Here is a 12367-nt window from a genome sequence, read left to right on the forward strand (position 1 = left end):
GGAAATGAAACGAGGTTGCTCTCGTTGCTGAATGGAAAGATTTGTGTCCCGCTCCCAACGCTCCACTGCAGAGACGCTCTGCTTCATTTTCATTTTTGGAGCAATGGCTGACCTAATGTAGGTACCAGAGACATGGCAGAGGAATCTGAGACCACATTATCTGCCCAAATCCGTGGAGATCTGAAATTGCTCGCCTTCAGAATGGTGCCATTTAAGTAGGTTTCCAGAGGAAAATGGATAATATATTCACATACAGCAACATTTAGAGGCCAAAGGGCTGTGTCCCATATGGTTGTGCGCATTCTGGCCTCAACTCAACACATTTTTAAAGTCCGTGCTTTATTTTAAGTATGTTTGGGTCTGCATAACTCCAGTGTGAGAATTTAGTGGGGCTATTTTGCATGGCTGTTTGCTTCCAAATTACAGGTTATGTATGATTTTGATGAAAAGGGTGGATTCAGCACAGGTCTTTATCCTCCAGCACTGACCTCTGCATACGTCAGGCTCAGCCTAAGGCAAAGCAGTCAGCTTAGAGTAGGGGTAAACCAGCCCAAAGTCTCAGAAATCCAACCTAAATTCAAGCAGAACACAGGAAAAACTGATGTGCTACCTGCTTTTTGCAAAGAGGGAAAAAATCTGTATGTAAATACATGAATATGTATAGAGGAGGTGAATTTTAAGGATTCAGTCTGGCTATCTCAGGTGTAAGTTTGCATGACAGGAGTGTCTGTGTGAAGGTTAAGGATGTGTGGGTATGAGGAGTGTTTGCTTGTGTGTTTTGTTCGAATGTTGGTAAATTTAAGCAGATAAACAAATCAGTGAGCTCTGAATCACACACAGGTTTGTACCCCTGTTCCTTGTGAGCCCCTAAGGAAGAGTTTCCTGATGTTGAAGCATTCATAAGAATTTGTTCACGCAGTTTCCCTGGTACCTAACAAAACACAGGTTAATGCAATCTCTCTCCTCTTTCCCCAGCAGTTTCCCTTAGATTGGTAAAAACTCTTTCAAACTCATCACTTGCCAAATTTGGTGACAAATTTGGGTGACAACTTCAGTTTCGGGGGACTGAAGAGAGAGGGGCAAAGGCACCACATGGTTGCATAAGCTCAGTTCCCATAGGAAAACAGTCACAAATTCCTGCATAAAACTCTTGAAAAGGCCATTTTTCAGGTCTAAAGGGTTGTCATGTGAAAAATATGGACCAGTTTCAGTAAACTCCTCTTCCGAGCGTGTCAGTAAGGCCCCTTGTTCACATAAAGGTTGTAAACCCTCCGTCTTAGTCGTGGCAGAGAAAAAGCAGTTGCAGCTTTGTGCTCTCTCAGTCGTCTGGACGTGCTAAAACATTTCTCGACGGTATTTGTGTGCCTGGTGATGAAATATCCCATTTTTAGCTCCGCAGCAGAAAAAAGGGGAGGTTTTTTTGGTGCTTCTCTTACTGCGACTGTGTGGCCAGAGCAGGGATTTATGATTTCAGGAGAGACAGTAGCTAGCGCTCTTGGATTTTTCCTTTTTTTTTTCTTTCCCTTCTATTTTTTTTCTAATTGTTTTCCTTTGAAATTCCAGAGTTAGTGTTTTGTCTGCTTTCTCCCTGACCCTCTTCGGAGGCAGGCGTGTGTTTTTTCACCAGAAAAACTGGAAACAAAGAATCGTTGTCTTGAAGCTGTAGCAGGCAGGAAACCCAACTCACAAGGGATCACCTCGAGCCAGCGCTGTCCCAGAGCAGACTCCAGTTCTCCGAATTCAACCTGACAGCTTGTCTGGAGCACTTTCTAAGTAACCATTATCCTTCCTTTTTCTCCCAGCAAAAGAGCTATTATTTTTTGGCCTAGGGTGCACTGCAAGCGATGTTATTGCACATGTGTGGGGGGCTTGCACGTTTGCCCCTCCCGTGCAAACCTCTTGGCTGTTTCCTAAGACACGAGTAAATTTGCTCCCTGATAATGAGTTAAATGGGCAAATGCTGTAAAAATGCTGCAATGTCTGCGCCTGTGTGTCTTCCCTTCCCTTTTCTCTTACTTATTGCTGTGTCTAGCTTTTTTCCCCGTGAATATGCGTTTCTTTGACTTCTGCATTCGCCTATTTTTCAATAAATGCAAACCACAACCGTTTGTTTTCACCTCCCCGCTCGCTTCTGGGCCTGCGCGGCGCTGGTTGCGTATTTGTGCGTGCTCATATGTGTGTTTTGGATGAATGTGCAAACACCCATGTGCAAAGGGAGCTCAGGAACCTGTCTTTCAAAATACGCAATTGTGTGCCTGCATTTTTGCTCAGTCTGCATGTGGCTGCTCGGTGATGGCTATTTTGACTGGAAAGCGTCTGCTTTCCAAAGCTGAGAGGGATTTTTAGGACACATACTTCACTCTCCACGCACTGCGCATTGGGATTTCTGCTGCCTCTATTAAAAAAAGCAACAACAACAACAAAAAATTCTCCTTACTTCCTCCTTTTCTTCATAACGCGTCTTTGTCAGCACTGCACAGGGCAACTCAGATGAGAATCAGGAAGTTCCACCGCAGCACAGCTCTGGGATGTTTTTCCAGCCACACTTGTCCAACTGGGGGCTGTCACCTACGGCTCAGAGCAAACAGGGAGTGACTCCAGATTTCGGAGGCCAAGGCCCTCCTCTGAGTTGAGCTCCAGGCTCCAGAGCTCCTTCGTGTCACCCTGCCCGGCCAAATCTATGAAAGAGAGGGGTCACAGGGCTCAGGCCTCCTTCAGAAGGGACTACCCCGAGCATGGCCCTGTCTGTGCGAGCTGAATGAGTCCTCTTTGAAATCCTAAATCCTGGTTCTGTGCCTGCACTGTTAAGCTCCTGATTCTGTCTGATGCTGGAAATAGATGGGCTTCAGCCACGGCCCTTTAATTCAAGACTGGATGCAGAATAGGAGTTAAATCGGAAAGATTTGGTCTCTCTGAGCTGTATTTCTGTAAGGGCAGCAATGCATAACAGGGCTCTTGGCTACTTTCAGAGATTCCCCAGGTTAAACTACTTCTTCATGTCCATGCTTTGCAACAGATTTCTATGTAAATCCAGCAGTCAGTCCCTTCTCACTCGGTCTGAGTTGACTTCAAGTCAAAAACCAATGTTATCCCAAGCCTGGACTTTGCTCTCTGTGTCAGTTCTTCATCTGCAAACCAGGTTTCATGCAAAGATGTTTGATAATATTCTCTTTTTAATTGTGAAATCATCAGATGGTCTGATTGTGTAGAACAGGAGTTATTTTGAAATTATTCTGCGCTCAGCCAGTTGCTACCTCATGGTGGAGAGACTTGGAATTACTTAAATCCACGTATGATCCCTGTACTGGTGACTCTGTAGCACAAGGAGCAGGACATTGTGGTCTTGAAGCAGAAATGAATGAGTCTGGTGCTTGAAGGTACTGGAAAGTCTCGTGTAATTTGGGAACAGTCACAGTAACGCTGGCCATGCATGACACACAGCACGATGGAGGCTAAGTAGTTGTTCGATTAGCAGAAATAGTAGACTGAGAAGTAATTCATTTGCAAAACAAGTGATACTGTGCTGAGATTTCGAGGCTTCTCTGTACACAGTTACAACACACGTGTAACTGGTACCTGGGCGGGTGCCACAGGACTAAATGTTAGAGAAAGCCAGTTGCTGGTGTGGGTGAACCACCTCTTGTAGGGGTTTGAAAAGGCCCAAGGACTCCTCACACTCTGCTCTCTAGTGCTGCTCCCCCAGCTCTGCCACACGCTGTCAAACCTCCCCAGACAAATGAGAGAATCCATAGCCTTCACAAAGGAGTTTTCAAAAGAAAATCTCTATCTAAGCAAACCTCTTGCTGCTGGCACCGCTGGTTTTGCACCGTCTGTATTGAGCATTTAGCACGTACACGTGGAGCCAGAGCGGGCCTGGGAAGAACCGTACAGATTCTACAACCTTTAAGCTTGCTGCCATCATTTAAAACAATGTGTCTAATGTTTCTAGGAGGAGCTGGAGGTGTTTTTGGCTCCCTCGCCCCTCCAGAAACCCACAGTCTAGGTTTCTTCTCTCCAACTGGCTTTAAACACAACCCCACCTCTTCAATGCGATCTCCAGGAGGTTAAATGTGAGGGCTGGACGCTCAGCAGCTTGGCAGACCTCGCTTACATGTTTGGTTTGCAGCCGTAGTGGTTTTTGTTCCCATGTGCCTGCGTTGGGACTTTTCCAGGACACCAGAAAGGTGCCAGTCCCAGCCACCACCACGGCCTCAGGAGAAGCGGTGAGGTCCTGTGCCTCTCCCTGTAAAGCAGTTGCCGCAAAATAGACCCCAAGTGACCACTTAGATTAATCACAAGTCTGGATCCCCAAGGACACCTGGTTCTGCTTTCCCCATTTAGAGAAGCTAAGTTAAATTCCAGTCGCCAAGCCAGGATCCTTTCTTCCTACTGAAGCAGAAGGACTCATTGCAAAAACCAGACTGCGGATCTCATAGCCCGTTTCAAATTTGCAGCCTTCTCCTTCCCCTAATTTGCTTCATTGCAATCTGTAAGGCCAAGTCCTGTCTGGAAATACAGTTCCTGTGCTTCCTAACTCAATAAGACGGAGAAGCCAGGAGCAGTTCCTTCTATATTTCAGGTTTGGGTGTTTTTTCTGTCATGTGAACTGGGGTCATTCAACTTTTCTTTCTAAAGCACCCCAAGATGCTGTGGTAAGGCATCCAATGGCTAAATGACTGCAGTCATTGCTGTTATTGTGTTATTATTAAGGCCACTATGCCAGCATAAATGACATTTCAAAAAGATTCTCCTATAGCGCCTACAAAGCATTTAGTCCATAAATGACCCAGCCCCGCCACATCCATCCTAGAACAAAAAGGCCTCAAAAATGAGGATATTACCGGCCCAGTGGCCATTGTTCTCCTAGAGAGCCTTATCAAGGTTGGTAGCACAAAACTGCCTGAATTTGGTTTGAAAATGCTCCTACGGAGAGCGCAGGATGAAGGGGCTGTCAGCACTCACCCCACAGCTCAGGAAGCGCAGGGACTGTGAGCCTATTGTTCAGCTGAAACCCCCCCTCTCACTTCTCCTCTCTGTCCTGAGCTCTCAGATTTATAAAAAAAAATTAAAGAACTTTTTAAAGCTTATCAGAGAAGGTTTGCTCTCTAATACATCATATCTTAAACACAAATTCCCTAATGGCTTGTTCGTTGGACGCCATTCAAGCTGCGAGGGCTGCTACGCATCTGGAATGGCCTTTGCTGCGGTGTGGAAATCTGCTTGGGGATTTTAAGCCCGGTTTCCTTGGGAAATGACTCTGTGCGTGTCTGTCCATCTGCCCCTAGCCCTGCGTAGCCTAGCAGGCTGTTTCACCACTCTGAATTCTGATTTACATCTAATTAAAGAGGGATCAATCGACTTGGAAAGGGGAGTTGAGAGGATGAGAAATTCCAAATGGCACAGAGGATGGTGAGGTAGGAGCTGAGGGAGATTTGAGGTGAGAAAGCAATGACCAAGGTTAGAAAGGGTCCAGAGACCAATGCGGTCTGTCCCACACAGCCTGATTTTTGGGGAAGCCGCTTCATCTGGAAAAGGCAGCTAAAGCCCGAGGAAAGCGCGTTTATGCATGTAAATAAAGAAAATGATATTTAACCTTCTTCCCAGGCGCGCTGTGAGTGTGAATGTTTGCAAAGCTGTGAGATCCTCAGTTGAAAGGTGCTGTGAAAGTGCAAAGCATTATTAATATCCTTTACCTTACTCATAATAGAGTATGTATTCATTCTGGGGAATTTCTGGACATAAACCAGACAGCTGCAGAATGACATTTCTTGAAAGCATCTATGATTTATTTTCTGCTCTTTAATTCCATTTTGTATTGAGCACACATTTGTCATAGCACTGTTGTTCCACTGGGCCTTTTAAGCCTAAAACAGACTTGGGGACCTGATCCTGAGCTGGGATAAATTTGCCCCTAACTTCACCATAACTATTTGCTGATGTACACCAAAAGAGGAGCTCACTTTTAATTGAGTTTCCATAGCACAGCAAGTTTGGGTGAAAACCCAAGTGGTTTTAATGACAGACAAGACTCCTCGTAACTCCTCGTCTGGCTGGAGCTCTGTAGGATCTCTCTGAGCCACTGGGCGTCAGGTCCTGGGAGCAATATTGTTTGTGCAGAAACTCGAGTCTCTGGATGGGTTCCCTGGCTCTGCCTTTGCCATTTTGTTTTAAACACGTTCGGCTTTAAAGTCTGGGGCTGGAAGCTGGGAGGGCTGGGGTGGTTCTTTCACATCGCATGGATTTTTGGGAAAACAAAACAGAAATAGCTTAGCGGATTTCAGCTTTTTCATTTGGGAAGGGGAGGGAGAGAAGGAGTTGGAAACTTGCAGTAGCTGAGTGAATGTGTTTTGCTGACTACCAAATTTAACCCTTCTTACCTCCCTACCAGAGCTAAGTCTCATCCTAAGAACACAAGTGCAGCTGCCCCTATATATGGTGAGGGCTCTGGAGAACAGGCCCTATGAGACTGAGGGAACTGGGGTTGTTCAGCCTGGAGAAGAGAAGGCTGAGGGGAGACCTCATCACCACCTCCAACTGCCTCAAGGGAGGTTGTAGAGAGGTGGGTGCTGGGCTCTTCTCCCAGGTGATGGGGGATAGAACAAGGGGAAACGGCACCAAGCTGTGCCAAGGGAGGTTCAGGTTAGAGCTAAGGAGGAAGTTCTTTCCTGAGAGGGTCGTCAGAAGCTGGAACAGGCTGCCCAGGGAGGTGGTGGAGTCACCATCCCTGGATGTGTTTAAAGAGCGGGTAGACGAGGTACTTAAGGATATGGTTTAGGGGGTAGACAGGAACGGTTGGATGTGATGATCTCAGAGGTCTTTTCTAACCGAGCCATTCTGTGATTGTGTGATATGCCTATGCTTTACTCCATAATCCATGCTATACAGGGGAAACTGAGGCAAAGGGGCTGATCTGAGGTGTGCTCAAACTGGATTAAACCTGGGCTGAGTCACATGTGCACCATCCTTCCAAGCTGGCATTTTGCAATGTAAAAGATACATTTCCTTGTAGGAAACCCATTCAGAGCGGTGTTGGACAAGAATTTTGACCAAATTTGTCTGCAGAACCAAGCCTTGATCCTGTAAAGCCCAAGAAGCCATAGCAATGCACGCCTGGTCAGCACATCTGACTGCAATGGTGTCACTTATTGGGTAAAAAACTTCTCAGGAGATGCATCTGACACTTCTTGTGACACTGAGCAAAGCAGGCTCCGATCTGTGACAAAGTTGCTCCATCTGGAGGAGGAAGAAGAGGACGAAGAGGAGGATCATCATCAATCCAGATGATGTCCCATTTGTTTACTGAAAACACACTGGTGCATCTCGATCATCCTGCTCATCTGTAGCAGTTAATTCACTTTGGTCCATTATCTGACCCAAAAGAATGAGAGAAAAGCAAAAGTTTTCAAAGAGTTTTGCTACTTTTTGGAAAGGATTTTTTTTTTCCCAATTAGAAAAGAATTTTTCTGTTAGAAAATGAATTGCTGCCTTTCTTTTTCTGTCCTTAAGGGACACTTCCATTAAAATTAATGGCAAAACTTTCTGATTGAGCTGACCAAAAAATACATTAGCATCTCGATTGGTGGAAATTTCTGAAGTTTTGCCTTTCTCTTATGTTTTGTTTAAAATGTTTCCCCAAACATTGCTCTAAGAGCTCCAGTTGTAATACTTCTGTAAGGGTATCCCAGGGGAGAAATGAAAGTCAGAGCCTGGCTGCAAAGAGGACATGGGAAAAGCCGTGGTTACTTCAGATTTTGGTCACTGAGACAGCAGCGGCCCAAGCTCAGGGTGCACTCAGACGAAATTAGGATTTGCATGATGGAAATTAGCATTTCCAGCAAGGAAAATGCCACCCGTGCAAATAGCAGCTTATTTACAACAATAACAACCGCTGAGCACTGAGTTTGGGGATAAAATTCCCCACAGCACCAGGCTGTGAGCCAGTTTCCAGCCCTGCTGCTCCTGGGGTGGGGACAGGGCTCCCTTCTGGAGACAGCAGGGCTGAGGCTGTCACCTCCCCCTGTCAGAGATGTCCCCTCGCTCTCTCTGTACCAGGCTGAAACCCTAGCGGTTTGTTTTGCAGTCTGATCTATTTGCAGTGGGCTTTGCGGTTTCTCATAAAAAGGGAAAAAACAAATAAGTAAAATAAAAACAAAAACAGGCGGATTACGAGTTCTGTTTTCCCCCGTTCCCTTCACTTCCCTCCTCCTCTTCCCCTCTCCTTCCCTCTGCTGTCCCCTCTCTGTTTTCCTTTTCATGCCAATAACTCCAAGGCTGTAATTTCAAAGCTGCAGCGGCTTTCCCAGCACCGGGAGGAATGTGCGAGTGCCTGGGATGTTTCCACAGGGATCTGCGCAGCCCGACGGGACACAGGGCACTGCCCACTCCTTTCCAGTGGCACAGTCAAAGGGCATTTTGAATTTCACTTGAGAGGATGCTTTTTTCCCTTTCCCCCCCTCCTTAACATAGCTTCTTTATCGTGCACATCTTCTGTCGTTAGGTGATGCAGTCAGGAGAACAGGATGGGGCAGTAACGTGAATTCTGGCCTCACCACGAGTAAGTTGTCCCAACAGGAATCACAGTTCCTGCAATGGCAGAGCAAAATGAAGCTGTGGGAGAAGATGGGCATGGCTGGCTTGTGCTGTAAGCACCATAAAGCAGAAGTTTGGGGAGATGCTGGGGCAGACGAGCACATTTGACTCTCAACAAGGTCCTACTGGATGCAAATAAATGATGCAGGACCTGGCTGTCAGATCACACTTCCTTTGCTTTGCAGCTTTCTGAGCTACAGGAGCTCTAAATGTGAAGACTATTCTTTGAGTTATACTTTTCTGCTATGAGAAATGATATGAAGAAGAGGAACAGGCGTTAATCTCGGAGTGATTCATAGAAATGGCTGTGGTATTTTCAACAAAATATATCTTGTACTTGCCTTGTTCTCTGCTCCTTCCTGCTATTCCGTTCTAGTACATACAAGATCTTTCCCTGTTTTTACAGGCCCTCCTGTTGCAGGGACGCAAAATGTGAATAAGACGACAGAACAGCAGCGGCCCCAGCCAGGTAACCATTGATTTTGTCCCCACTACATGTGCTAAGTAATTAGATTTGTACTCGATTGGGTGAATAAATGTGTCAAGCAGCACCGAGCATGCAGAGCCTTACAGGGAAGTCTCAGAGTAATGAGTCAAGTGTTACCGAGCAGCGATGGCGACTGTTCCAAACGGTTTCTATTTTACTGCCTTGTTCTTCCCCATTCAAAAGAAACATCCTGGTTTCAGCTGAGTCACGTGCAGGGCCCAGCATCAGTCGCGTCTCCTTTGAAGCACGGTGAGATGCGGGGTAAGAGGTCCTGAAGCAGTCGGGGCACGGAGCTGTGCACGCTGCAGCGGTGGCGTCTGCTGTTACCTCTTCACCTCTGCTGCGGGGATGTTCAGTGGAAGCGTCTCCAAAAAGACCCTACAGGGCTTCCCCTGCGTCAAAGAAAACCAAATAAGAAAAGCAAACCCTGTTGGGCAGCAAGCAGTAGTGTTTCCTGCTGGTTTCCCAAGGGGCCTTTGAAAAGCTAAATACCACCTTCTCTGCTTTGCACAGCTGCTTTCTATCCCCCCCCTTTTTTTAAGGAGTTGGTTCTTTTGGCATTGATTCAACCCACGAGCAAATGCTATAGATCCAAATCACCAAAACCAGCGAGAAGCAAAGGAGAAGTGTAGAGATTAGGGCTGAGGAGGCCCCACAAAAAGGGAAGGAATTCATTCCTAATAAATGCATTGTGGGGCTTTCAAGAAACACTCAGCCTCGTTGGAGCCAGGGAGAAAACTCCTGTTCCTCCCATTTTTCTAACGCTCTGCTTGCTTCAGTAAGGGAGAGTTGGGTGAACAATTCATGGACCTCAGAGGGATGCAAGCTGGACTGCTAACAAGTGAATTTGAAAATCTCATCTGCTGTCCAGCTCTTTTTATTAGGAGAAATAGATATGCTCCTAATTTCTTCCTGCTCTAGAGTCCCACGCTTCTTTTTTCACATTTCATGTTTTCTAGTTGACACATAAGTGCAGGGTATGTCCAAAGAAATTGGGATCTTTGAAAGTGGGCAAGTCAAAAAACAATGCCAGATCCACTGTGCCATTTTGGAGCCCATAAATAATTGGTGGTTGTTTGCTAAGTAAAAGAAATAAGGAACACATCAAGTCTGTTCTGGGACCTAGGAGAAGAGGCAGGATGAGTAAAGGAAGAAAGTGAAAATCTGAACTCCTTTCTAGAACAAACAATAATGAATTGCTGTTTCTTTTTGATGAAACATTTTCTAAAACAGCTTTTGTTTGGTGTATTTTTCAGATCCTTATCAAATCCTGGGGCCCACCAGCAGCCGTCTTGCCAATCCAGGTGAGTTCAACTTTAAATTTCAGACCATTTTCAAAGGGGTTGGCTTTCCTTCTGATCTGCTGCTCCAGACTGTACTGGATGAGTAGTTGTTGTCCTCTATCACCATGAGGCCTTAGCTGTGCTCTCACAAGTGCTTTTGCAAAAATCATCACAGTAAAGTGTAAAAAGTGATGCAACGTCATCACCTTTGTCAGAACAAAATCACCACCCTGAAAGTTCATATCCAAACCCAGCATTTCCTAAGAGCTTTATAGAGGACTTAAATGCTGCACTCTCTCATTTGCAGTACGGGTTTTTCACTCTCTGTTATGGAGTAGCACAAAACATCCTTGACAGTCACTGCATAGTACCTGTCCCTTGCAGGTCATCTGCAGAAAACAGTCCCTGACTTTGGGGAATAAGACCTGGAGTAAATCTGTCTTGAACTAAAGAAGCTTGTGTACATTGAATGCTTGTAAGGAAACATCCTCATACTTTACTATAACCACAATGAATAAAACTAGGAGTCATCACGTCTGGGGGTGAAATAATCTTGTGTAACTCAGATCACCGACTGGAAAGAAAACTGTAGGGATCCAAAACAATGTCCGTGGTAAACAGTAAGCAACCAAATACACCGTGTCACCCATTCAGTGAAAAATTTTGCAGAACAGCATGCTCGGGAAAAAGCCTGTTTATGAATAGCCCAAAGATTTTAAGGCCAAAGGCGACCATTACGAAATCTAATCTGTCCTCAAACTCACGAGCAGAACAAAGGGTTGACTAACTTGTTTGCTGGGAACAGTTTATCCATTCCTACGTAAGACTTTCTAAGGCTTGAAGGAGCAGTTCCCACTAAAGATCGAGATAGTCCTTCTGTTTCCTGCCTTTGTCTTTGCTTCTAAGCAGGAAACACCATGTCATTTCCTTTCCTCTTTGGCTTGCCTCTCGCAGGGAGCGGGCAGATCCAACTGTGGCAGTTCCTCCTGGAGCTGCTGTCGGACAGTTCCAACGCCAGCTGCATCACGTGGGAAGGGACCAATGGGGAGTTCAAGATGACGGACCCTGACGAAGTGGCGCGGCGCTGGGGAGAACGCAAAAGCAAGCCCAACATGAATTACGACAAGCTGAGCCGAGCCCTGCGATACTACTATGACAAGAACATCATGACCAAAGTGCACGGCAAAAGGTATGCCTACAAATTTGACTTTCATGGCATTGCCCAGGCTCTTCAGCCTCATCCCACTGAATCGTCGATGTACAAGTACCCATCAGATCTCTCCTACATGCCGTCTTACCATGCCCACCAGCAGAAGGTGAACTTTGTTCCCCCGCACCCTTCTTCTATGCCTGTCACATCGTCCAGTTTCTTTGGAGCAGCCTCACCTTATTGGACCTCCCCTGCAGGAAGCATTTATCCCAACCCCAATGTCCCCCGCCATCCCAACGCCCACGTATCACCGCACTTGGGCAGCTATTACTAGATGCTTTTATCTTCAAGTGGCCTTTACCAGTCTGGTTGGACATTTCCTTTATTTCTGTTATTTCTATGGGTTTTTTTTGGGGGGGACCCTTCATGGATAATTGTGGCCTTTCTGGGGAAGAATTAAAACTGGATATTGGTTATTCCTGGATCAAACCTTTTACTTTCCTAACTTTGCCTCTTGTGTCTTGAACTGAGAGATGGATGCTTCTTTGGGCCAGTACTCTGCATTTTCTTTGGGTTTTTATGCTTATATCCTCTGCAGGAGTTGACTACGAAGATTGTTCACCATTACCTACCATGAATATTAGCTGTTTGTTGAGAGAAATTAAAGGATTCAAAGGCTTTTGACAAGACATAGATCCACCTGTGGGTCATAGGAAAAGATGGGGTTTTTTCTCGTTGTGGAGAGGGTAGGCAATTTGATCATTAAGTGGAGGATGTTGGGCTGCAGGGGACCACAACTGGAATCTTAGCTTTAAGGCAGATGAGGATTTTCACCCAACTGGAAATTAAATATATATA

The 12367-nt window shown here is 45.8% G+C and overlaps 1 protein-coding gene across 2 annotated transcripts in view; it reads left to right on the forward strand.

The window, feature by feature from the left end:
- FLI1 (Fli-1 proto-oncogene, ETS transcription factor) overlaps window positions 1–12367 on the forward strand; it is a 30985-nt gene extending 18618 nt beyond the window's left edge. Inside the window, exons 6-9 of one of the 2 annotated variants that reach the window (XM_010193391.1) lie at window positions 8498–8554; window positions 8996–9058; window positions 10333–10380; window positions 11314–12361. In XM_010193391.1, coding sequence (XP_010191693.1) covers window positions 8498–8554; window positions 8996–9058; window positions 10333–10380; window positions 11314–11843 — 698 coding nt within the window. In that variant the 3' untranslated portion in view covers window positions 11844–12361. Of the gene's footprint in view, window positions 1–8497; window positions 8555–8995; window positions 9059–10332; window positions 10381–11313 lie in introns of both variants that reach the window. The other variant, XM_010193383.1, reaches the window with a different exon arrangement.

Source organism: Mesitornis unicolor, unplaced genomic scaffold, assembly GCF_000695765.1.
Source record: "Mesitornis unicolor isolate BGI_N332 unplaced genomic scaffold, ASM69576v1 scaffold21350, whole genome shotgun sequence".
Lineage (NCBI taxonomy): Eukaryota > Metazoa > Chordata > Aves > Mesitornithiformes > Mesitornithidae > Mesitornis > Mesitornis unicolor.